This window comes from Crotalus tigris, unplaced genomic scaffold (genome assembly GCF_016545835.1).
Source record: "Crotalus tigris isolate CLP2741 ecotype Arizona unplaced genomic scaffold, ASM1654583v1 scf7180000017536.10889498, whole genome shotgun sequence".
Classification (NCBI taxonomy): Eukaryota; Metazoa; Chordata; class Lepidosauria; order Squamata; family Viperidae; genus Crotalus; species Crotalus tigris.
Genome location: NW_024096460.1, coordinates 2,515,660 through 2,542,375, shown reverse-complemented (window position 1 = coordinate 2,542,375; position 26,716 = coordinate 2,515,660). Strand labels below are relative to the sequence as shown.

The following is a 26,716-nucleotide window of genomic DNA, read 5'->3' as shown; positions in this document are numbered from 1 at the left end:
TAAGTATACATTTACAAAGGATATTTATTTTAGAAGCAAACAATGTACAGTCATTTTTCTCATTTATTAACCACACAGGTTCATCAGGCTTCTACAGCCTATTTTATTTCTTTTCTCATTTAAAATATAGTATTGAAGTTCTCAATACAGTACATATAAATATCCCTATAGTTTCTTAACACACTTTCCAGACATCTTTAAAGTGCCTAATAATGAACACATTTTCCCTAAGTGTCTTTTTTTTAAAAGGCTGTCTTATTTAGATATACATAAGTAATGATTTTATGAAAGTAACTCTGCTAACTGAAATTGACTGAAATCATTTTTCACTCATTGTGTTGAATTGAAAGCAGTCATTTTACAAGGTATTTTTCAAACACATTATTTGAGCAAGATACAGAATATAAGCTAAACATTACTTTTATGCACCCTTTTCTGCCCCCCAACTGTTTTCCGTGATCCAAGCTGTTGATTAAAAACCAACTGGTGCAAAGCTCTGGAAATGCATGCAAGTTATAATTTGCTTAACACACATTTAATTTAAGGACTCCAAGGACTAAGTTTTGCCTGTCTTTATGGTTCAGCCACAGATTTAGCTGTGCAACTTTCTTTAGCAAGATTTGAGACTATGTCTTCTTTAGATGCAGGTTGTTCCATTTCTATTTTGATTTGCTCCTTGGCATTTTCATTATTTATATCAAGATTTTCCACCATCGGCTCAATCTCCATTTTTTCCTGTGACAATGGACTACTTTCAGGCAAAGATGACTGAACTTCATCTCCTTGAGTGGTCTCTGGAGCATCCTCTGCTTTCTGTTCAAGTCTTCCCAATATATTCTGGACTTTTCTTACACCATCTCTCCTGGCCTGCCGAACATCTGCACGACCCTCAGGATCCACAGAGTCCAAAGCTAACAGCTCTTTGGTCAAGTACTCTTCTATCCATAGGTACTTTTTGTCATTTTTCTTTCCTTGAAAGGAATCAACTTCCTGGTTTAGGATCTGTACTCTATTTAGAATAGCTTCAACTTTCAAGACCCCTGGATGTTTCTGAGGCTCTTCTGCTTCTGAAGTCTTCTCTGATTCATGTTCCTGTGGTAAAGATCTCTCTTCTATTGGAACAACTTTAACAGGGCACGGAATCTTGTTATCAACATGTTCTACTGTAGGAAATGGTACCTGCTGGGGTGGCTTAGTGTCTACATCTGGACGTATGACTTGAATGGGAGAAAATGGTACCTGCTGGGGTGACTTAGTATCTACATCTTTACGTATGACTTGAATGGGGATACTTTGAGCAGGACTTTCTGTTCCAGGTGAACCAGCCTTGTTTTTAAGCTTAGTATCAGGTGGCAGAGGTGGTGGTGCTTCTTCAGTTGGCACTTGTTGCTGAGAAAGAGGAAAACAAGCTGCTTATTATTAGGAAATGCAAATTAAGAACATGTACAGGGGTTGAAACTTGGAAATGATTATAATGAAGAGTTCAACATTTCTAGAATCTTGGAAATCATTCAGTAAAAGGTGCTATGCATGCATTATGAACCAAAGTAACAAGCCAGAATTCTGAGAGTCACATTCTATGATGAAAAAAAAAATAACAAAAAGAGAAAAGGCAACAGAAAAAAAATCCTGTTGAAAAAAATTCAGAACAAAACAAACTATGAGAAAAGGTGTAGTAACAGAATACTAGTAATATGTCCTATATTGGAAATCTTCAAATACTAGTTACTACTTAATAGAGTTATATGTCAAATCAAATGCTTTATATCAGAAGAGTCTTAGGTTCAAATCCAGTTATCTCTATGTAACATTAGGAATACACTACCAGTCAGCATTGATAGTAACCAATACAAACCAGTACTCTGGCTCCATGTAAGACAGTTTTCTGTAACCCCGGGCCTTAATAATAAAAGATCATTATTACAATTCTCAGAAGGATCTCCTGAACAGAAAGAAGTAACTGCAAAATTCTCTTTATTATTCCTGTTCCATAACCAAATGCAAAAGTTTGCAGACAGAAAAGACTCACAAAATGGTTATGGTACGGCTCAGGTAATCATAAATTTCCATAAAAATGGAATTTTAATTTTTAATGTAAAATCCTTAGTCTGTCAAGAGATGATTATGGCCTTTGTCACTACACTTTAATATTATATATGAGTAATGACTTCAACATAATTAGTTAAAGAGGAGCTTGTAGAAGCTCACTGTACTTACTTGAGGTTTGACTGACTGTAGTCTGATAGGTGTTGGTGACTGGATTCTTCCTGGTGAACTTTCACGACTTGCTGAGCCTTGCTGTGACACTCTAAATGGGGACTGTGCCCGCTGTGGCTTCTGATCCAAATCATCAACTTGAATTTTATGGTACACTGGTTGATGAGGTTGGTAGTCACTTGGCTGGGCTGAGCAAGGCATCTTCTGTGCCTGATGATAGACTTGTGATGGCTGTCTTGGGGCATTTCCCTCATGGATCACAGGGATGGGAATATATCCTCGAGGGAGCTGATGACTTCCTGAGCTATGCCTACTGGAAGACTGAGGGGAAATTGTTGGCGATTCTGAAGATGGAGACCGCTGGAGGAAAAGCAATTATCAGATTTAGTTGCCATGTTCCAAGAAACAAACATTTCAGATAAGGTTGTTAATTTCTAATCACATACTAAACCCAACCTATTTACTAATAGTTATATATGCTGTTTTAAAAAGTTTAAAGATAAATCATTGTCCCAATGGTTTAACATTATTTAGAAGTTAGAAAGGATCACAGCAATGTGTTGAAGCAATTTACTTGGCAGTGTGTATTAATCATTAAAAAATAACTTTAAGAAAAATATTCCTATTGTTTATAAATATATACTCAATTCGTTAGGTGGTTAATAAACAAAGTTGGAAATGATTTAACATCATAGACTGAGAATGTTTTGGTTCAGCAGACAGCATTGCTGTAAGTATGGAATAGCTGAAGGCATCATGCTACAGAAACCAATATGATGTTTGACAGAATTTAGCAATTCACTCAACCCTTGTCCCCTCATGGCTTGTTATGTGAAGCAGGGTGGGGAGGTCCGGTTGGATCTAGTACAGAGATAGGCAACCTTGGCTCTTTTATGACTCGTGGACTTCAACTCCCAGAATTTCTGAGCCAGCATGGCTGGCTCAGGAATTCTGGGAGTTGAAGTGCACAAGTCATAAAAGAGCCAAGGTTGCCTACCCCGTAGTAGGTAACGGATTCCTTTCTTTGAAAGACTGATTCCATTCTTATAAAAAAACAAGGGCTCAGTTAGACTAGCTATGGAAAAGTAATATTTCTAGATCTATTTTAACCAGGGTTTAAGACCTGGTTTGGACAATGAAGCTTCCTTGGTTACACTGTAAGATGTTTGCCAAGACAAAGACACAGGGTTATGTCCTTATTGATTCTCTGGATTTCTCAGGCATTTCTGATATGATTATGGTATCTTTCTGTGGAGGATATTTCAATTAAAAGTGGATACAACAGTTTTGCCAGAAGGTGGTGAGTATAATTCTGCTCAATCTCTTGTTAAATCATGGGTTTAACAGGATCTTTTACACAAATATATATATGAAATATCTAACAACTGTATATTTAGAATGAACATCATCCACACGCTGATGATATGCACCTCCATATCATCAGATACAGATAGTCCTCACTAACTGAAATAACACAGACCCATAAGTCTGTTGTTAAGCAAAGCAACAGTAAAATGAAAAACTCATGATTTATTATGTCAGTTCATCACTTTTAGTTGTGACTGTTAAATTAATCACTGCAAATCATTAAATGCAACTTCATGTAAATGGGACTTGCAATTTCCTGCTGGCTTGCCTGTTGACTCAGCTTTGAAGCTTGCAAATGGCAATTACGTCACAGCAAGACACTGTATCCATTGTAAATGCACACTATTACCAAGAGCCAAATTGCAATCGTGTAACATCAAGACACTGAAACAGACACAACTATGAGGAACAGACATAAGTCGTTCAACATTGTCTTATCTTGAAAGGCTGCTGAACAAGTGGTTGGTAAGCAAGAACTATCTGGATAGAGGAGGCGGATGAAATATTAAAATATTAAATCTCTAGATGAGATGGATGGCACACTGAATGAATGAATGAATGAATAATCCTTTATTTATTTATTCAGCATATTTCCTGGACCTGCAGGCTCTATTTACAATCATTCATGCTTTGGTCACTTCTCACTTGAGTGAGTGCAATTGTATATGAACTGCCCTTAAAGATCACTTGGAAATTACAATTGGTCTACAATATGACTACTGAAGCATTTAAAGGTATTCCTATGTGGTACCTATGTTCCACGAGTTGCACTGGTTATTTGTGGGTTTCCGAGTGCAATTCAGGGTACAAGGAATTTCTTTGCTTTAAAAAAGAACTGAAAACCTGCTTTTCACACAGACCATAGTATTCATGGGCCAAGATATTTTTTATCCCAATGTATTTGATTGATTGATTGATTGATTAAAATCACATCCAGAACTGGAAAATAGGATGACAAAAGGATAATGGAATAACCAAGGCTAACCATTGTACCAACCATTTCAAAACCATTCATTCATTCGTTCATTCATTCACAGGTTCATCTCATCTAATATAGTTCCTCTCAAGGAAAGAATTATACCATCAAAACCTTATGGAAAGTCAATAGGATCAGGATTATCTAAATCAGTGGTTTTCAACCTGTGGGTCGGGACCCCATTTGGGGTCGAACGACCATTTCACGGGGGTCGCCAAACAAGGCTGTCCGCCATTTCTCCCCCCCTTTTCTTTGGCCACGCCCCTGGCACCCGGTGATGTATAAGTGGTTGGGGGTCCCACAACATGGGGAACTGTATTATGGGGTTGCGGCATTAGAAAGGTTGAGAACCACTGATCTAAATCCTGGAATTACTGAAGCTGTTTCTTTAATTGTGTTTAATTTTATTCTTTTTGCATTCTGCTTGTTTTTACTCAGTTTTTATCATAAGCTTCCTTGAGTATTCTTTTATTTACCACCTGTATAAATCTAATAAATAATAGCAACAAAGCGAACCTGGTCTAAATAAGACCAAAATGCTGTCTGCAGATGGTTTAACTGTCAAACAAGTGTTCAAACTGATCTGGAAAGGGACTTCCCAAAGGACCATATCTATAACTTGGGAAAAGTATGATTGTGTTGTGTTTATAGTAATGTGCAATGCTCTTCCTTCAAAATTGATCCAAACACAACACTAGAAATTAACACCTATTAACAAAACCCATTTGCATAAAAGTACTTATAATTCAATATACAGGAGAATAAATGGGGCCATTATATTATCATTTTCATAATGTAACAATTCTAGCATAAATCCTGCCAAATACTGCTGCAAACTCACCTCAGATCCCAAGGACTGTATTTGGATTGGGGTTGTTGCTGATTGTGCACATGGCTTATCTGTCTGGGCAGCTTCTGCAAACCCTCTAGCTGGAGATTGTGAACCGATAAAGCTTCCTCTTGGAGATGATGGGGCCCGAACTTGGGTAGGAATGGTTTCTGCCTTGACACGCTGAATGCCAGGCTGATAGCCAGAATTGTATGAGTAATGCTGTCTGTTTTCTGCACCTTCATGTACAACTGGAATTGGAATATAACCAGCACGAAGCTTTGGATATCCCACGTTTCCATCTCGGATTTGGGCTTGATTCACGCTATTTCGAGATGGGCCATTTGCTGACGCACTTTCCTAGACAAACAGATTATACAGTGCAGATTTAGAAATTAAGATTTTTAAAATTCAAAACACACAATTTCTAAGTTATGTAACTGCAGCAGGAGACTAAAGATTCTTTAGTCATTGTATTTATTCATTTGTTTGATCTGTGGCCTCAGAAGCTCATAGTGGCATATACAGTGCTCCTTATTTTTTCAGCAAAAACCTAGTGGAATGAGTTGCACTGACAGACTGGCTCACAGTCATCCAATGAACTTCTAGACCAGTGGTTCTCAACCTTTTTAATGCCACGACCCCCAACCGGTCGTAAGTCGAGGACTACTCAACCGGTCATAAGTCGAAGACTACTCAACCGGTGCAGGACCGTTTGCAGAATGGGACTTTGGGCGGGCTCAGCAGGGCAGAGACAGCCTGGACAATTCCTATTGGCTTTTGAAAGCCAATAGAATTAGACTCTATTCAAGAGAGTCTATTCTATTGGCTTTCAAAAGCCAATAGAATAAAAGGGAGTAGCACAGCTAAGGAAAAGGGGAAAAAATGGCGGACTGCGTTGTTTGGCGACCCCCGTGAAATGGTCATTCGACCCCAAATGGGGTCCCGACCCACAGGTTGAGAACCACTGTTCTAGACCAAGGGTGGAGTTGAACATCTATACCTGCAAATCAGTAACTATATGAACGACATGGTGATTAAGATAAAACATATTTCATAGCTTTTCTGATGGGTTTCATGATAGCTCAAGTCAGGCATTCTAAACATAGTTGACAATTTCTGGTCCATTAATAGTATGCTTTTACTCTATTATCCATATTTAACATTAACAAGTAATGGTTAAAATACTTTAAGACATTTAGAAGGCAATAACTGGAATGATTTACAGTCTTAACACTTTATATGTGTTGCACCAGTCCTTTAAAGGCAGAAAATTGTGCTAAAACACATCAGACAAGCAGTAGAGTATCCTTCTTATTATATTATGGCTCTTCTCATTATTTTATAAAGTTTAAAATTATACTCAAGGAACAAAATATTGCATAGAAATATTCTAGAATTAATTTTTTGAAACTCCAAGCCAAATTAGAACATATACCTACCTGAATTGCTGTCTCTGTCAGAAATCACTAAGTTAAATGGGCCAGAAATCTGAGCAGCAACAGCTTCCAATAATCCTAAAATAAATCTCTGTTCTAGCTGCACTTCTTTTGCCCGGGGCAATAGGAGAAATATTGATTATATAAAGAGTGAAGTATTTATTTTTCTCCAAACTGAAACTCCTTCCACCACTCATTTTTCAAAATTGGGCTCAAAATTACAGCATGCTAACGTATCAAGGGGATAACATATCAAGTACCATTTTGTTTTAATTTGCAAATAAAATGGGTGACTTTCAGAACTATTGTGTATTTAAGACAGAGGAAATATTTGTCACATTCCAACATTAATGCAAACCTGCATGTTCTCCTCCGGCTTATGAAAAAGTCTGAAGTTGCAACAGCACTAAGGTAGCGATTATTACTGCAAGGGCATTGGACTTTGGAAGTGCTACGTAACTGCAGTAACAATTTCATTTTTAACTTGAAGATCAAGATTGACCCAAACTTTCGCCAAAACATGGACAAATATTGGAAACAAAGAGAAATGCAACATTCTGACAAACAAAAGTAGCCCCAAATTGTTGACTCTCAGCTACAATTATAGGTAGTCCTCAACTCACAACCCCAGTTCAGCACAAAATTTACAGTATGTTGCTAAGTGAGACATTTGAGTGAGTTTTGTCCCATTTTATGACCTTTCTTGTGATAGTTTTTAAGTGAGTCACTGCATTTGTTCAGTTAGTAACACAATTGTTAAGTGAACCTGGCTTCCCCATTAACTTCATTTGTCAAAAGGTCACAAATGTGATCTCATGACCTCAGGATACTGCAACTGTCATAAAAATGAGTTAGTTGCCAAACATCTGAATTTTGATCATGTGATCATGAGGGTGCTGTAATGGTTGCAAGTGTGAAAAACAGTCATAAATCACTTTTATCAATGCCACTGGAACATTGAACAGTCACTAAATTAACTGTTGTAAGTCGAGGACTACCAGTATCCTCCTGCACCATTATTAAAGGTTGTAGTCTCATTTCCAATAAACCAGTAAAATTATACTCTTCTGGATTAATTGTAACTGATTTTTATCAGTGAGTATTCGCAAAGATTAAAGCATTAAAGAACTAAGTAAATTAAATCTCTGTTAGACTGGAAGCAAAAAATCCTCAAGTTTTTTCTTTTTCTTTCAAAAAAAGCAGAAAAGTAGAGGAGAGAGGGGAGGGAAAATGGATCAGATGGAAGAATATTGGAAACGGTTACAGTGATAGCATTGATAATTGACTACAACAAATTGTTACTAATTAGTTGCTTAATGCTTTCTACATTCATTTAAAAGCATTAACTATAATCTAGTTTAAAGCATTTAAACTAGAACAGACTTCTCCAACTTAGTCACATTCAGATCAAGATGAACAGTTGTGTTTGCTAAGGATTATGGAAAACAGTAATAAATTCAATAACAAATGGAAGACAATTAACAGTTGTGTTTGATAGGAGATAAAAATAGTTGTGTTTGCTAGGGATTAGGGAAGACAATAACAAATTTAACAAATCTGTAGGGCACCGGTCTGTAAGACTAGCCAACGTTAAACATAGTTATAATTTCTGCATATTCATTTCAGTAAACATAAGCCATAGTTGAAGCAAACATTTGCTCTTTTATGTGAATGTTTGGGAAATCGAGAGGTAAAAATGAACACAAAATTATTAATCCTCTCTTCTGCAGTTTCTCTTGAAATTTCATTTCTGGTACCATTATATTCTCATATATTCAAATAGATATGGGAAGATATGGAAAGAAAAAAAACCAAACAAAAACTCGCAAACATCAGGAAAAAATAAAAACAAATGTGTATCTTTTATCTGTCATGTTTGAAAAAGGAAAACTGGCTATGATAGTCCATGATAAAATTAACAGCATAAAAATATTTCAAATAACAAAATGAACAGGACATAAACAGAGGACAATGTTCTTTTTAATGCTATTTAAAGAATGTCATTGGAAGTGGAAACAGATGGATCCATTTAATATCGAAGTAGGGATTTATCAGCTGCAGTAATGTGAATGTGCGGGGTGAAGTTTGGAAGGAAGGGTAGGTAGATCAAAAGAAAAAAGAAATCAGAAAGAATGGAAGATAAATGCTGCAAGCTTAAGTATGTTTGTAATATGATATTTAGACTGTGAACAGGATAGAAGCAGAACTTTATGCAAGAGATTCCCCTCCTAATGAAGCTCTTCCTGCAGTGGTAATTCTATTTTGGGAATCACATTCTAGATGAATCTTCCAGTGAGATCAGATAGCAACTACTGCTCTTGCTCATAAAATATCATTCAATAATGCAAAGTTTAATTAATAAATAAAATAAGTACCATTGTATAAACTAATCTAAATTGCTGCCCAACTAGCACACAGGTAACCTCTGGCAGCTTATGATATTAAAAACCCTCAAAATAAAAAACCATAACCTCCCCACCCCCCACAGCAACAATCCAAAATCTTCCTGAGAATATCAACTACCAGGTCTGTGCAATTTAAAGTAACGAAACCCCACTATGACATTTACAGTATATGGAAATGCAGCAAAGGTGCCTTTTAAAGTAACAATTGGGCCATATTATATAATTTGATACCATGTCATGCTTCATTAGTATACACAATTTTCACATTTTGATGCCACTGAATATTTAAGGAAAAGCGTTTCCATAAATTACTACCCCAAGCATTTAGCACAATTTTCCTCTTCTCACAGTGACCCTAAGGTGAAAAGATAATAAGCAATATAGGTTGTCTGAAAAGGTTTGAATTGGCATTTTTCCATTTTCCAAAGCATGTAACTGGAAGATTCTGGTATTCACATTTAAACCTGTATTAAGTTAACTCATCATGACTTTATTTTGAAAAACTATCAGTGAACTATATAATATATATGTCTCTCTGTAAGTAATATATGTATTACTAATCAATGAACTATATACTAGTTCATTGATTAGTAATACATATTATATATATGTGTATACATATATATACACACACACACACACACACACACACACACACACATACAGATACTAAATATACAAACACACATAAGTATGTATTCATGGTACAAATAAAAACAGAAAAGCATATGTATTTCTCATTTAGCAACCACGATTCATTTCTTAAATTGGAAACTATATGGTCGCTAAGCAAACACATGAAAGAGAGATGCTGCAAAGATTACTGCCTTCTCATTTATATCAAGTTCTCTCAGATTGCAAACCAGGCATTACTATCACTCTGGTATGTGTTGTTTGTCAGGCACAGAAATTTGGGCCTAAGTATGTGCATTGGTCAGAAAATCTTTTATAAAAACCTAACCATCGTATTTGTGAATGGTTGCTAAACATGGCATCCATTAAACAAAAAGTGGCTATACACTATAAATAAAGGAGCCTGGAATAATATGGCATACCTTACATACATAAACCATGACTATTTCCAGTGAGGGGTTTACACAGCTTACTACTTGCCTATGTCTAACATTATTTACACAGCAAGAATGGCTCACTAAGCTAATTTATTAACCAAGCTTCTCTGGATTCTAAATGTGGTTACTTTGGTTTAGACTAGAAAATTTGGAATTCACTCTTCCTAAAAAATATACTGGCCCTGAGTATATTTTAAATATACCGGCCCTGACTCTGAGATGGGGAAAAGAAATGCTGCCCAGGGCCTACCCTTGGTGGAGAAAAGAGGCACAGAAAGGACCCCACCCTTCCTCAAGCTTCTCAAGCTGTAAACCAGGGCTCTGCAACCTTAACAACATTAAAACTTGTGGACTTCAGCTCCCAGAATTCCTCAGCCAGCCAGCCAGCCAGAAGTTTTAAAGTTGTCAAGGTTGCAGAGCCCTGCTGTAAAAGATACATCAACATATCTGTATGCTTACACTTGCAAGATGTAGAATCTTTACAATAAAACAGAATTAGCTCATCTAGTTGTGTCTGGTCTACCTGGGAAAGCTGAAATGAATCTTGCAAATCTGAAAGTACAAATCTCCTACCAATCTCTCACTTTACAGCCTGAGAAGCTAGGGAAGGCCTCTTCTGCACCTCTTTCTCCACCCATTATGCAGAAGATTTTTGGGTGAGAAGAGAAACATCTTCAAGGAAAAACAAAGTCCAGTTGCCTTTTGAAAAAGCACCTTTGGGACAACCATGATCTGGATAACTGAGAATCTCCACCGACATCTTTCTCTACCCATTATGCAAGTCAGGCTTTGCCCTCTCTTACTTATTATTTTGATCTCTTATAATTTGTAGCACATTCTTTTCCCAATCTTCTGATGCTACTTCACTCAATTTGATGTTATCACCATATTTAGCTTCTTTTGAATGTAAATCTATTTACTTTGGAATTGCAGAGAAGCTAAAATACAACACATTTAATATATTCCTTATGTGTGGTTATCTTGGGCTTTGTCACTTTTACATTGATACAATAAAGGCCTGAGTGTATTTCATTAGTCTTGGAAATAATCAGGCCTCCCAAATGCAGGCAATCTGAGATATGAGGGATAGGGTGTGTGTGTGTGTGTGTGTGTGTGTGTGTGTGTGTGTGTGTGTGTGTGTGTGTGTGTGTGTGTTACAATTCCCTTTTTTGGCAATTTTCAGAATTTCTCTGGCTCCCCAAAGTAAATAGTACAATTTCTTCCCATTCTGAAATATAACTGTAAATCCAGAGAAGTTTATAAAAAAGAAATTACCAAAATTATTGACAATAGAAAAATAGTCCTGCTCACATGCGTGTCAAAGCCTTTCTCACTTTGTATCCTTGCCCTGATCCTCTTTAGCTCTTAGCCACTCCCCAAAATATAAAAGTATCACCTTCACCAAAAGTTTGTTTAAGAATTTGCTAGGATTTCTCCCCTACCCCCCAGTGTTTCTGTGTGTTTTGTATACATAAAGGAAGAGTTAGGATTAAGATAATTCCTACTCATTTATTAAAAGTATCTGCCTGAAGCCTAGTGGTAAAAGTATAAACTGAGAAGATGCATGTTAGATAAACAGAATATGCTAGAAGACTTGCTAGAGCAGAATTACAAGAACCATCTTGTTAAAAAAGAGTATAGGGTTGCTATTGTGAAGTCATCAGTACTGTAGATAAACAAAGGTGCCTCCAGCACAAAATATGCAAGGGAGAAAGAAAAATCCTTCATATGATTTCACAGGAAAAAGTTGTAATTAGATATAAAAACAAAAAATCTGTGAGCCCAATATACAGTAGTTAAAACAATCCTTTTGATAACAGATATAGCTAAATTGACAGTACAAGTTTAATTATAATATATAATTCACCAAGTATTTCTCTGTAGCAAGAAAGGGAAGGGAAATCTTAATGCCTGTGCTCAGTATTAATTGCTCCTTATGTAGGCTAACTCTCACGTAATCAAACCATATTTTAAAATGTACTGGAATGGTACAACAGGGGCTAAATCATATTAGTCGTAGTAATAGTAATAGTTTACACTTTACTGATTGTTGATACTATCTACCAACAAAGGTTTCCAATATTGGAACAACTGATTTTTCTCAGTTACAATGCTCTAGTATATATTTATGGGGATTCATAGTTTACTTGGAATTATTTTATTATATGGTAACTGTGTGTAGGACTGGAGCTTGTTATATTAATAACGGAAGTATAGCATGCAAAAAAAAAACAGACAGAGAAAATTATGTCAAAGTTGAAGTACAGGCATTGATGAAAGTTTGGCATGGCAGTTAAGATGGTGGTATGAAAAGCAGGGCACTAGATCTGCCTTAGGCATGAAAGCCAGCTGAGTGACTTTGGGTCACCTATTCTCACTCAGCCCAATCCACCTCATAGAGTTGTGGTGGGGGTAGTCCTTGACTTACAACCATTTCTTCAGCAACCATTTGAAGTTATGATGGTGCTGAAAACAATGAATTAAACAGGCCACTGTTTATGACCATTACAGAGCCTCCATTGTCACACAATCAAAATTCAGGCACTTGGCAGCGCACCCACACTTATAATTGCCGGGGCATCTCAACACCTCCCATCTGCTTATCTTCCCCATGTCTATGTCCTTTTGGCCACCCTGGCTTGTATGTGGCACTCCTTGGCAACAGCAGCAGGGCTGGTGCTAAAGTACAGGCCTGAGGCTTTCAAGCAGGCTCAACCAACTGCCACTGCCTCCAAGTCTCTACTTCAGCCCTAGGGCCACCACTGCCACAGAAATGCCACCTCAAGTCCCACACCCAGCCAGAAACCCCAGCATCACAATGTTCCTGCCACCATGCACTCAACAGGGCCTGGTGCGCTCAGCTGACCTTTGCCATCTTTATCCCACTGCTGATGAGCTGTGCCCAGCTTGAGGCTATGCAAGGAAGTTGTTGGCTGCACCAGGCTTTCTCCCCTAGGCCACTCACCATGTTCTCCAAATCTCAAACCCCATTCTCCAAAGCTTTGGAGGTTTTCTGAAGCATCATGAGAATGGAGTGCCTGCCATTCTCAACAGTGCGCCCATTCTCACAACATCTGGAGAAAAATGCCTCATGTGGCCAGAAGCTGCATCATGAAGGAGCCAGGATAGAAATGTCCCATCAGAAGAAAGAGCAAGAAGATGATGAACATCAGCTGGGGTGGAGGAGCGCAGGGCAGCGAGGGGCAGGCTGTGCTGGGCTGCAGCTTTGTGCCATGCTATTCATGTTTCCCAGAGCATGGCAGATTTGTGCTGCATTGTCAATGCATTCTTTGGCATGATTGGTTTGCGCGGAAGTTCCTGGGGTCTGCAGTATAAAGCTGTTGGACTAGGCTGGGGGAGTTAACACTTCCATGGATAGCTATGGCTTTGTGCTGTATTGCTGCAGCTCAGGGGCTTCTTGCAACCCCAGAGCTGCGACGTGCCAAGGAGCCCCCAAGTCACAGCATATTCTTTTCCCAGCACTCCTATGCTCACACACCTGCACCCTGCACCCTCTTTCCCTGGCTCCATGAGCTCGCACCAAATTGCAACAGCCCCCAACTCACGTGTGGTCGGCGATGGGCTTCCCCCATCCCCCAGTGCGGCATCTCTGTGCTCTTACCTGGGACTCCCTCTGCTTCCTGCTTAACAATCCATGTGTCTGGACAACAGGGAGTGCCAGGATTGCCATCACTAAGCAATGCAGTCACATGGCACCCTGCTTTATGATCTCATCACTTAGCAACAGAAATTCTGGTCTCAGCTGTGGTTGTAAGTTGAGGCTTATCTGTATGTACATATTAAAAGTACAGCACTGAGAAAATACTGAGAGTGCAGATTACAGAATACAGATTATCCAAGCATACAGTATCTTGAAAAGCTGAGGGTTTCTGAGCTGAACCTTCCCAACATTACAGCAATATATAGGCCCAATTTTGTCTCATTCCATTGCCTCATGTACTAAATATGAACCAATTTCCTGGCTAGGGTTTTGTTTGTATAAACAAATGGAACAGATAACTAGAACAGAAGGAGAGGAAGGAATGACTCCCAGCTGACCCAGTAGCAGGTGTAACCTGGTGTAACCTGTTTTTCTCTCCTAGTAGGAACTATTCAGCTCGTTTAAATTTTGTTTTTGGCACTTTCAGTTCTGATTTCTGGTTACTTATTTTATTATAGGTAAGCTGTTGATTTATATTGTCTCACCACATTTAAATGCTTAAATATGCTGATTGGAGAATTTATCAGTTTTCCCTAAAGGAACCTCAATTTGATTTATTAATCATCTGATTTCATGCTATTATCTTTATGGAATCTTTCTGCATTCCTTCTATTTAAAATCCATTAATTTTGTATCTAATTGAACTTACACAAATTAGACAGTGATTTTTTTTTCCTTTAAATACTGGCAACGAGTGCCTGCTGGCAAGGACAAGACAAAGCTGCAAGAAATTCAGAAAAACTATGCACTTTCCTCTGGTTAATTTCATTTAAATAATCAAAACAGAATTCAACTCTGAAGGGTGATAAGATCCTACTAGCAGAGACCCTGAGCTTTCTAAAGCAGTGGTTCTTAACCTGGGCGATATTGCCCCCCACGGGGCAATTTCATTTTTCAGGGGGGCGATGGAATGAAAAGGGGCGACGTGGGGGCGAAGGAACGAAAAGGGGGCGATATGGGGGCAATGGAGCGAGAAGTTTTGGGGACACTTTTGAGACTTTTTCGTACAGTGAATCGCTGCATATCTGTCGTACAAAAACATCAGATCGCTCGCTATTAGTGGATTGAATTGTGTTTTCAAACGTTCCTCCAGCTAGCTTCAGTACAGAACGCCGTACATATGTGAATACGCATCGCTTATCTTCATGCGTATTGCATAGCAGCCTCTACCCATACAGTGGCACGCCATTGGCCAGAATATGGGAGATATGGGAAAAAGACTGGAAATAAATTATTTGCATCGATATATCCTGATGACAATTTTAAAGAAAACAAAAAAGTGTTTGCATAAATTGAAGAATTATTTCCTACGTTGTGATCAAAGAGGTTATGTTGGGGGAGGGGGGTAATGACAACTTCCTCATTGGCTTAAGGGGGCGATTCGTTGAAAAAGGTTAAGAACCACTGGTCTAAAGCATGTGAAGCCATACACCCTCCATGCCTATAAATGGAAGCTGGACTCAAAGACTGCATCAGAAGGTGATGAAAGCTGCATAAAGAGAGCTTGCATCATTGCTTAAACTTAAAAGCAAGTTATTTTAAAAAAATCTTATAAAGAGCACCACAAAGAACTTTTCAATTGAAGAGATACACACATGTGCATTATTTATGAACCTTGTTAATAAAGATGCATCATGTATACATCTTGAGAGCAAAACAGTGGGTCTCCATATAACTTTTAACGTTATATGAATCGCAGTACAAGTAGTCCTCGACATACAACAGTTTGTTTAGTGACCATTCAAAGTTACACCATCACTGAAAAAGTGACTTATAACCGTTTTTCACACTGACAACCGTTATGGTATCCCTCTGGTCACGTGATCAAAATTCAGATGCTTGGCTACTGACTCATATTTATGACGGTTGCTATGTCCCGGGGGGGTGGTGGTGTCACGTGATCACCCTTTGTGACCTTCTGACAAGCAAAGTCAGTGGGGAAGCCAGGTTCACTTAAAAATTGTGTGACTAATTTAATAAGTGTGGTGATTCACTTAACAACTGTGGCAAGAAAAATCGTAAAATGGAGCAAAACTCAATAAATGCCTCACTTAGCAACAGAAATTTTGGGCTCAATTGTGGTCGTAAATCGAGGATTACCTGTAATAATCCAATGCCAGGGTGCAAATCAATTACAGGTAGTCCTCAACTTACAACCATTTGTTTAGTGACCATTTGAAGTTACAATGTCACTGAAAAAAGTTTCTTATGGCCATTTTCACACTTATGACCACTGCAACATCCCCATGGTCACAAGATCAAATTTTAGGGTCTTGGCAACTGGGATCTACTTATCACAGTTGCACTGTGCGAGGGTCATATGATCTCCATTTGTAACCTTACCAGCCAGCCTCCAATAAGCAAAGTCAATTGGGAAGCCAGATTTGCTTAACAACCTCATGATTCACTTAGCAGCCATGGTAAAAAAGGTTGCAAAATGAAGCAAACTCATTTAACAACAGCCTTGCTTATCAACAGAAATTTGGGATTTAAATGTGGTTGCAAGTTGAGGACTTCCTGTGGCTCAAGACATCTCTTCTCAAGGCTGTTTATTGATTTATGTTCCACTTAATTTCCCGTAGGGAAAATATATAAACACGCCTCCAGTTTTATCTCTATTAATAATCATATGTGAGACAGGTTGGACAGAGAAAGAATAACTGGCTCAAATTCACTCAGTAAACTTCCATTCTGAGATCTGGATCTTTCAAAATCTAATACTATACAGTTGTGTGAGGTTTAAAGTATAGATCTCAGGCCCATTGTGATGGCTGAAACAAATGTGTGCCACAATAATGGTGTCCATATTTGGCTTAGGATGTGGAAAAGACGATGCAGAAAACACAAAGAGGAAAGCATTTAGTCTTGAACAGTTTCTGGATACCGTCTCATATTATATGAAAGGAAAAGTTGTTGAAAATCAAGATCCTTGTGCAATAGATTTACAAACTTTTACTTTAGAACAAGTGTAGATTTACTGAACCCTTTAATCAAATTAACTCTCTTATTGCAAGGATTACAAAGCATATAAAACTGAAGTAGCAGGAGAAATAGCTATTAACCTAAATAAGTCTGCATAATTGGAATAAAAAAGGGCAGACATTGACATGTTTTAAATCTCACAATAAAGATTTGTGAAAAAAACAAACATCTGAATAATATCCAACACAATGCAATATACTAAAAGGCTTTTTCTTTAGAAGATCTAGATACATATTTTAAAAGAAGAAAATAAAATAAAAGTTACTATTTCATCTAATATAGCAAGGTGCACTTATCTGCATTATCAGGATTCTTGTATTGTAAGTGATGTATGCACTCCTCTTTTTCTACCACTTATGAATCTTTATATAACTTAAATCCATAGACAAAGTTTCAAAGGTGCTTAGTCTAAGCAAGAAACTGTACAAAATGATGGGAGGAGGGAAGGAACACAATTACTGAACACAGTGGTTTTATTTAAATTGGATGCACAGCATTTTCTACTGATGTGCTGGGAGACCTCTATGCTACTTTATTCCATATTCTTCTTAAAATCTATCAATTACAAGTCAATATAAGGCTGAGGTTCATAAACAGCCCAACCTGCTGGTTATATGAACAGAACGCCACTATGTCTGCAATTTGTTACTAAACAAATTTGAAAACCAACTAAGCCCTCAATCCCTCGTACTATTTTACCCTCTCCTATGCTGAGTAGAGCACTTGGTACAGTAGTTGATTTTCATGCTAGCTGCTGACTTTCAGTGAGAGGAGAAATAAAGCCAGAGAACCTACTAATCCAGTGATGGCAAACCTTTTAGAGCGAGTGCCCAAACTGCAACCCAAAACCCACTTATTTATTGCCAGGTGCCAGGTGGGCATGGCTGTGGTCATGGTAGACTGGGTGGGTGTGGCCAAGGTGGGCGTGGTCACCTCGATATTGTTCGTGGGGAGGGATGCCTGTGGGGGCCAGGCACAGTTGGGGGAGATCCAGAGGGTCTCTGGCAGATGGGGCAGTGAGCAGGAGGCTTGTCCTGCAGGGTGAGGCAAGGCAAGACGAGGCAGGGCAGGGGTGCCATTGTCACAGGGCAAGGCGAGGCAGGGGCCAAGGTGGCTGCTGCCTGACACCATCGGCCTCCGCACACAGAGGCCAGCAAGCGCATGGGGGCCGACAGTGTCTGTCAGCAGCCACAGCCTGCCAGCCCCTTGACCAGCGCACTCTGGGGCTCTGCAGCCCACCACCAGCGGTTCAGAGAAGCTGTCTCTGAGGTGGCCGGCCGGCCGACAGCTAAGGAGGCGATGCAGTGGGTCGTGCCTGGGAAAAGGAGAGCATGTGAGGCCAGGAGAGATGGGATGGGGGGGGGAGGGAAACCAGCCATGCTGGGATGCATCCAGCCACATGGGACCTCGGCAAGTTAGCAGGAGGCTGGTTGAAGAGGGATGGTTGCCATCTCTGGGGCATGGTGCACGTGCCCACAGGGAGGGCTCTGAGTGCCGCCTCTGGCACACGTGCCATAGGTTCGCCACCACTGTGCTAATCCATTATCTTAACTTCTTGGGTCTTTAGACTACAATAAACCATTTAATTTTTTATTTAAGGAGTATAAAGACAGTGACCACCCAAAGGTTCATCCATTGGGGCAGACTAATTTATACTACATGCTCTATTTAAGGGCTGGAGGATCCTCTATTAATGTGGCTGCAAAAGATCTTTTGCAAAGTGCTGTTTTTGACACTTTTCATATTTTAGGACCAGTCCATATTATACTTTGGAAACAATGTGAGGCTACAGCTAAACAGAAGCACTACACATCACTTGGTTGCAACTGATTGGTGACCATTCGAGTTAAATTAGATTACAAGATAAGCAATGATAGCTGTGATAACTACAAAAGTCAAAATCACATCTTCTGAGAACTAAAACCTTTGTAATGCTGCCAAAAATGTTGATAGTTTTCAAGTTTTCACAAATGATTTTTCAGGCAAAATAGCTAATGCCAGAATGCAGCAGGTGCAGAAATGGTTCTTATCATAAACTGTAATTCCACACAAACTTTTTTCATGGCTTTAACATTTTTGCCTGAGGAATAATAATTTTAACAAATTCAAAAAGTTGAAATTGACATTTTGATTACCTAATAAAAATATTACATCTATAAAGTTTTTTTAATTAGGCAAAAGCCTAATTTTTATCTTGTTTTATCATGTTAACATTTGTTTTAAATAAATTAAGATTTATATCACTTAAGCTATAGTTAATTTGCAGTTTAGTAGCAATTTTAATGTGTGCAAATGACAGCAATGTGTAAGCTGTTATACTTTTCAAAAGTAATATTTTCTACTACAACCATATGGAATCAGCTAGCACACAAGTCATCTAAAGCCCTTCAAAACATCTTAAGTAAATAAATAAAATAAGAACCAGCAGCCCCAGAAGAAAGAAACAGAGTCATCTACAACAGATATGTAATGACTGCAACAACAACTACATAGGACAAACAGGCAGAAAACTGGCAGAACGCATCCATGAACACTAACTAGCAGTCAGAAGGCATGACGAAAACTCTTTAATGTCATAATATATGGACAGGCATTATTAACCATAGTTTCAATTGAGAAATTGTGACCATCCTAGACCAAGACAAATCCAAAAATTTTATTGCTAGGGAATTTATAAAAGCCTGGTACTCTGACAAATTAGCCATAGATAGACATAAACAATATCTACAGAACAGGCAGGTCAAACTCGTGATGTCACGTGACACCGCGCAATGTATCGGGCTGGTTTTGCCATTGCCGGCAATAGGGCGGGCACGGCTTCCACGTGATGCATCCGGCCCGCGGGCCAGCAGTTTGACACCCCTGCTATAGACTATACAAAAGAGACAATCAACAAGCCAAAATGGGGACAAAAAGACCTAAGCAATCAGCAGCCAAATGAGCACAGATTAAGTACAACAATCAAGTAAACAATATCCCAAACAAGGAACTGCCAAAGAAACCAACAGTAAACAGCTCGAAGAACCTAAGACAGTGGTTCTCAACCTTCCTAATGCCGCGACCCCAACCCTGTGGTCGTAAGTCGAGGACTACCTGTATTTCCCTGCGGGCGGGACAGGAAGAGGTGCGCATGCTCCGCCTCCTCTCCTGTGGCTGCACGCGGGCCATCGCCCAGCAACCACCTCGGACCGGGAACACCGCGCATGCGTGGTGCCACCCCCTGCACCGGCCGAGGCGTAGCTGGCAAGCGGCAGCGACGGCGCAGGCCGACCACTGGCTGGGCCACCAGCTGGATCAGCCCAAGGGAAGTAAGGCACCCGCCAGGCCCCACGCGGGCCAGCAACCCTCCCTGCGCCCGCCGGCCTCCCGCCTCCCACCCCTGGCCCTCTTTTACTTACATTTAGTAGTTGCTCAGCAGGGAGGAGTGGAAATGTCCAGAAAGCTCGCCTTAGCTGCAGACAACTTGCAGCACCGTTTGCAGACTGGGACTTTTGGCAGGCTCAGCACGGCAGAGACAGCCTGGACAATTCCTATTAGCTTTTGAAAGCCAATAGAATTAGACTCTATTCAAGAGAGTCTATTCTATTGGCTTTCAAAAGCCAATAGATTCTATTGGCTTTTGAACGCCAATAGAATAGAATCTCTTGAATAGAGTCTATTCTATTGGCTTTCAAAAGCCAATAGAATAAGAGGGAGTAGCACAGCTAAGGAAAAGGGGAAAAAATGGTGGATTGCGTTGTTTGGCGACCCCCGTGAAATGGTCTTTCGACCCCAAATGGGGTCACGACCCACAGGTTAAGAACTGCTGCTCTAAGACCACACCCACCAGCACTGACAGGGCAAGACACTTACAGTGGTAGGCAATCTTGGCTCTTTTATGACTCATGGACTTCAACTCCCAGAATTCCTGAGCCAGCTGGCTCAGGAATTCTGGGAGTTGAAGTCCACGAGTCATAAAAGAGCCAAGGTTGCCTACCCCTGCACTAGAATATAAACCGAGAGCAAACACCTCTCCTCACTAGCACTGATGTTACCAAGTTTGGGTAAAGAAATGTCTGCAAGAAAACAAGCAAGTTCAGAGAGCACTAAGGAGCCCGTTTAGAAAGTGATAGTCATCTACATTATTTTAAAGAATAATGGTTATTTTTTGCTATTATATTTTATATCTTTCCAACTGTCAACACTGTGCTACATTTAATATTCAGGCAGGAAGCTCTTTTCCAGAACATCTAGAACCTTTCTTAGCAACTAAAGTTATTAGCTGTCGGTTTTGTTCAGGCAAGACTTAATGTATCTTTAATTAAAATTTTGAGGATCTGCCAGGGCCAACCCTACCATTAGGGAGAAGATGATGTTTTCCTCAGGCAAGATGCTGAAGAGGGAATAGCTGTTTGTCCTGAATTCTAAACTATTTGACATCTGTTGAAATAATTCTTTGTATTATATGACCCCTAAATCAGATAGGAAAATGATGATTAATGCAGCGCCCTTCCCCCCAACCTTTTGGGTGCCAGGGACCAATTCTATAGAGGGCGGTTTTTCTGCAGGCCAAGAGGGCATGGTTTTACATGCTACCTAGATCCAGCACATGCGTGGATGGGGCTTTGCTCACCTGCATGGCCCGGTTTCTGGCGGGCCACGGACTGGCGGGGATTGGAGAGCCCCATCTAATATATAGTTGGCAGAAACATATGCTTGCATAAATTGTTTTTCTCCTGTTGCTACTTCCTATTCTGTCTCTATGAAGATAAAGATGTTATCTTTCTGTACCCAGGACAGGAGAAGTCAAAGAATGAGATTCCCCAAGTTTCATTTCTCCCCAGCTCACCAGCAGAATATAGTCACCCATCATTCTCCCTAATGTGGGGTAGGGCAAGTCTAGACAGATGCTCAGAATGGCAGGTTTCATCACTCTTAAATTACCAGGGTGGATGGGTGCATGGGTTGAAGCGGAAGATAGTACCTTCAATGCTTATGTTTTTGTGTGACCCATCTTCTATCAAGTTATTTCTGAACACCGTGCACAGCTTCTGACAGAGCACTAACCCAGAGGTCTGCAACCTTGACAACTTTAAGATTTGTGGACTTCAGCTCCCAGAATTCCTCAGCCAGCATAGCTGGCTGAGGAATTCTGGGAGCTGAAGTCCACAAGTCTTAAAGTTGTCAAGGTTGCAGACCCCTGCACTAACCCATACCTACAAATGCTCTGAGAGATGCCATAGAGAAGTAGTGTGAGGTAAAGGGAGAAGTAACAATGGAGTGACAATACTTGAAGAATGTGACCAAGGAAACTAGTTTTAATCTTCTGGCAGCACTCAGAAGTATCAAGTACAAAGTCACCAAAGACAGAATGGAGCAGGTAATCTCTCTCTCTCTTACACTCCTACTCATTCCCCCCCCACACACACACAACCTGGCCAGACCTCTGTGGTTTTTGTTTGTTTGTTTTAAAGGAGCACAAAACCTGTGATCAACCTAATAGAGACAGAACTAGCGTACCTTAGTGCAGGGCTTTTCAACCAGTGGTATGGGTACCACCTGTGGTACATTGGCACCTGGCAGGTGGTACACCACCATCCTAGAAAGATGGTAGCAGGGGAGGGGAATGAACTGAACCGGTGGCAGCACTGCACAAGCCTGAGCGAGAGATGGCTGGAACTGCAGGGCTATCAGGGCTCAGTGGAAGCGCCAGGATGAGTGCCGCTTTCCAGCTGATCGGCGCTTCTTCGGGGCTGTCAGGGCTCAGTGAAAGAGCCAGGATCAGCGCCAGGCTCCAGTTGGAGCTTGGCGCTGATCCTGGTGCTTCTGCTGAGCCCTGAAAAAGCACCAATCAGCTGGAAAGCGGCACTGATCCTGGCACTTCTGCTGATCCGAGAAGAAGCGCTGATCAGCTAGAATGTTGCAGCATCTCCAGGATCTTGTAACTTACATTCAGATGCTTGGCAATTGATTCATATTTATGATGGTCAAAGTGTCCCAGGATCATGTGAAGTGACCAAAACCTGCTGCAACCACCCAGCAGACTGGGGGGGGGGGGAATAAAAGCCAAACACCCCCCCACCCCACCCACTGCCAATCCTCAACAGAAATGCTCACAACAATGAAAACCTCAGACAGGAGGAAGAGCGCCACCGGGTGGGCAGGCAGGTGTCTTGCTCGGCTGTGGCTTGGGGGGCACTTTTTTCAGTGCCTTTGTAACTTCCAACAGTCACTAAGTGAACTGTTGTAAATCGAGGACTACCTGTCCTTTATCACTTTTCCCCTTTTTGGGGGGGGGGGGTCATCCAGTTTTTGACATCTTGCTAAGCGACTGGTGGTACTCGGATGGTGCCATATCCTAAAAGTGGTACAATGGGTGAAAAGGTTGAAAAGCCCTGCCTTAGTGGCAGAACTAAGTTTAAATTGACTTTATGTGGATTACAAGCGCACTAAACACTTGCTTTAAAAAAAAAAAAAGGCCCATCACTGCCTCAGAATAGCATAATACCCATATTTATAAAGAGTTTACCCAAACCTGGTAAACTCCAGTTATAAGTTCCAGTTAGGAATTTGGCAAGCAGATCCAGAAACCAAGGATCTGGTCTCTCTAGAATCCCAAGACAAATGGCCATGAAGAGAAGGTCCCAGGGTTTAAACGCAGCCATGCTAATAGCAGCGTATAGGGATGAACTAGGCAGATTCCAACTCCTAACTATTTCAGCAACCTCTATCATTTTATAGAATGTCAGACAATATACATCGCCAAAATTGTATTGGAAAAAAAGATAAAACATTATTTTACAACTAGAACAGCTCAAAGATATTAAGTCACCTGAGTTAATATGAGGACCTGGAAGAAAAATGCAGTTACAAGGGATGTTGATGAGGGATTGAGGAAGAAACTTCAATTAAAACTACTTTATACGGAATAGTGAGAATGCCATATTTTCAGCAAAAATTTTTGGGATAGGAAAGCCTATCAAGATTCTACAAAATAGCAAATTATTAGAACTATAGATGAACTGTACAAAATATGTTACTTCTAAAGCATCTACGGAGAACCTGATTCTCTAGCATGTCACAGCCCCCCACCCCCAACAGAGGAGAAACACTTATAATTACAAAAATGAAAAACTAGTAAAGTCATTTTCACAGTTGTGTTTTTGAGAGTAGTACTTGAGAGTTGGTGAATGTGGCTGTGGCGTGTTATCCAAAATGGCGTGGTGTCTCATCTTTGACACGTGTCACAAGTTCCCCATCACTGCTCTAAAATGAACACCAGCAATTAATTATTTTAAAATCTAATCATTATTTTGCATTAGGTTGTCAGTTTTCTCCTTCATACTATTCACTGTATTGTATTTAAACAATAAATGGAACTAAAATGGGAGAAATGGAACTAAAATAAGCAATTTATGTTCCAGAAAACAAGAAGAGAAACAATGATAGATTTTTAAAGGAAGAGGTGCGACCTCATGAACTACTTAAGAAGTATCCTTCTTTTTCTACCTTTCTTTTTGAAATTAGAAAAGGAAGCTCCATAAGTAAAGAAACTTTCCCACAGGATGTCTTAGAATCCGTTTCATAAAAACCGCTTAAAAACGATACCTACAAAAATTTACATTAAGGATGGTAACCTAAATCAAGCCTTCATTATCCCAAGACAAGTCCGTTAAAACCATATTGTTGGGGGGGGGGGCAACTTTCGTTGTACAGCCAGGCTAATTACGGTCGCTTCTTTACAGATCGAGACGGACTTCGCCAACTTTAAATAAACGTCGCAACGACGAAGTATCCAATGATTTAGCGCACAAAAACGGGGGGAACGACTGCAGTGCGTCAGAGACAAAAGCCAGCTCTTAGCCTCACTGCATAGCCATGTAGTCGGGGCGGGGGAGGCAGCGCGGACAGACTTTTCCTGGCACTGCCCCGCTGCATCTTATTGCTCCCAGCGCCCCAGGGAAGTGCTTGGCCCCCGTCCTTCAAACGGTGCCAGCCGGGAGTTGCAACAGGCAGGGCAGAAAACCGCCTGCCGTTCCCACCTCCCCCCTTTCCCCTGCTCTGAATTGAAGGCCTTTAACTTTATCTCTGGAGTCACCACAACAATGCCATATACTGAGAAAAACTCTCGCACCCGCCATAGGCCCTCCCCCTGGAGGAACGTCCCTCGTCACGTACACACCCAAGTCTGGAGAGCGGAAATTGTGTGTGTGTTGTCCTTAGCCCCAGCGCTGGGCGTCCGAAAGAAGACTTGGCTTTCCCCTGACCTCCCAAAAACTACGCTGCAGAGCACACGCGTCCCTTCCCCTTCCCCTTCCCCCTAGAACTGCCGCGTCCAGTGAAATATTCCCTCTGTCCCCAACATACACGCGAACCATGGAGCGCACAGCAAGAGGGACAAACTATTAAAAGTCACGGAGAGGACAGAAGGCCGAAATACCCAGGCTCTACCTTGGCTCCGTTCCTTAACGAGGCGGCAGGACGGGAGCCCAAGAGCGAGGGCTCCACGTCCTCAGTCCCAACAAACGCCAGCTTTCCCACGCCAAGAAAAAAAAAAAATCCACGTAACCCGTGGCAGTACCTTCAGGCGGTCCTCCTGTAGGCGCGGGTCATTCCAGGTGGTCGTGCGGCTGTTATGATCCACAAAGAAAGGCCAGCCGGTCTGGGGGTCTATCTTCACCTCCCAGCCCTGAGGCAGGGGCTCCCGCTCGCCGCCTCCGGCCTCCACCTGCATCCGCGTGGGAGACTGAGCCGCCGCGCTCATGCTGCGCGCAGGAGAGGAGGCGATGCGCAAAGGGTCGAGGAAGGAAACACGGGAAAAAAACGCCAGCCGCCGCTTAGGTCACCCACTGGAGTTAAGCGAGGCAGCTCTTGCCGGCCGGGCACCTTTATCCAGAGGGAGGAGACACAGAAGGGGGTGGAAGTATCTGGAAATAGCAGCTCCGCGCCAAAGAGGAGGAGGTGGAGGTGGAGGAGCAAGAGACGTAGGAGGAGAGACGCGGGGCAGCTGCCTGGCTGGAAACTTCTGGGCGCCTCCAGTGCCTTTGGATAGCCGGAGCGGGAGCTCCTCGTTTGAGTCACTCTTCTTTGCCGTCATTATTCAGCAGTGTATCAGTTAGGATCTTCGCTCCGCCTGCTGGGCGGCGAGTTGAAAATTGGGCTCGTTCGGAAATCTGTGTTCCCTTAAGTGAGCTGTTTTTGGAAATTCAAGGTGGTTTTTTTTCTACCCTGAGCGCGCTTTTGTCGCTTACCGCAAAGGTGCTGTTTCCAAAAGGCAACTGGACTTTCTTGGGTTTTTTTCCTTTGAAAACGTTTCGCTTCTCTTGTAAGAAACTTCTTCAGTTCATCTCAGCTCTTCAGAACTGAAGAAACTTCTTGGATGAGAAATGAAACGTTTTCAAATAAAAAATCAAGAAAGTTCAGTTTGCCTTTTGGGACAACCGAGACTGAGGGTCTCCATAGACCAGTGTTTCTCAACCTTGACAATTTTAAGGCATGTGGACTTCAACTCCGAGAATTCCACAGCAAAGCTGGCTGTGGAATTCTGGGAATTGAAGTCCACATGCCTTAAAATTGTCAAGGTTGAGAAACACTGCCATAGACATTTGTCTCTTTTCTCTTTCTTAAGAGGCCTACAGGCCTGAAAAACAAGGAGGCCTGCTTTTTAAAAATAGTTTAAGACTAAAGGTCTGGTCCGGGTGAACCTCCAAATAGTTTATATTACAATTAT

General features: G+C 40.9%; 1 protein-coding gene across 1 annotated transcript; it reads right to left on the bottom strand.

Annotated features, from left to right (window-relative positions):
- On the bottom strand, window positions 1-26,081 carry BAG3 (BAG cochaperone 3). Its single transcript, XM_039322072.1, has 4 exons — window positions 25,568-26,081; window positions 5,403-5,750; window positions 2,218-2,577; window positions 1-1,389 (listed from the first exon to the last, which is right to left on the bottom strand). The coding sequence occupies exons 1-4, from the start codon at window positions 25,748-25,750 to the stop codon at window positions 574-576; spliced, it is 1,707 nt and encodes a 568-aa protein (XP_039178006.1). The 5' UTR covers window positions 25,751-26,081; the 3' UTR covers window positions 1-573.
- Window positions 26,082-26,716: the final 635 nt, after the last annotated feature.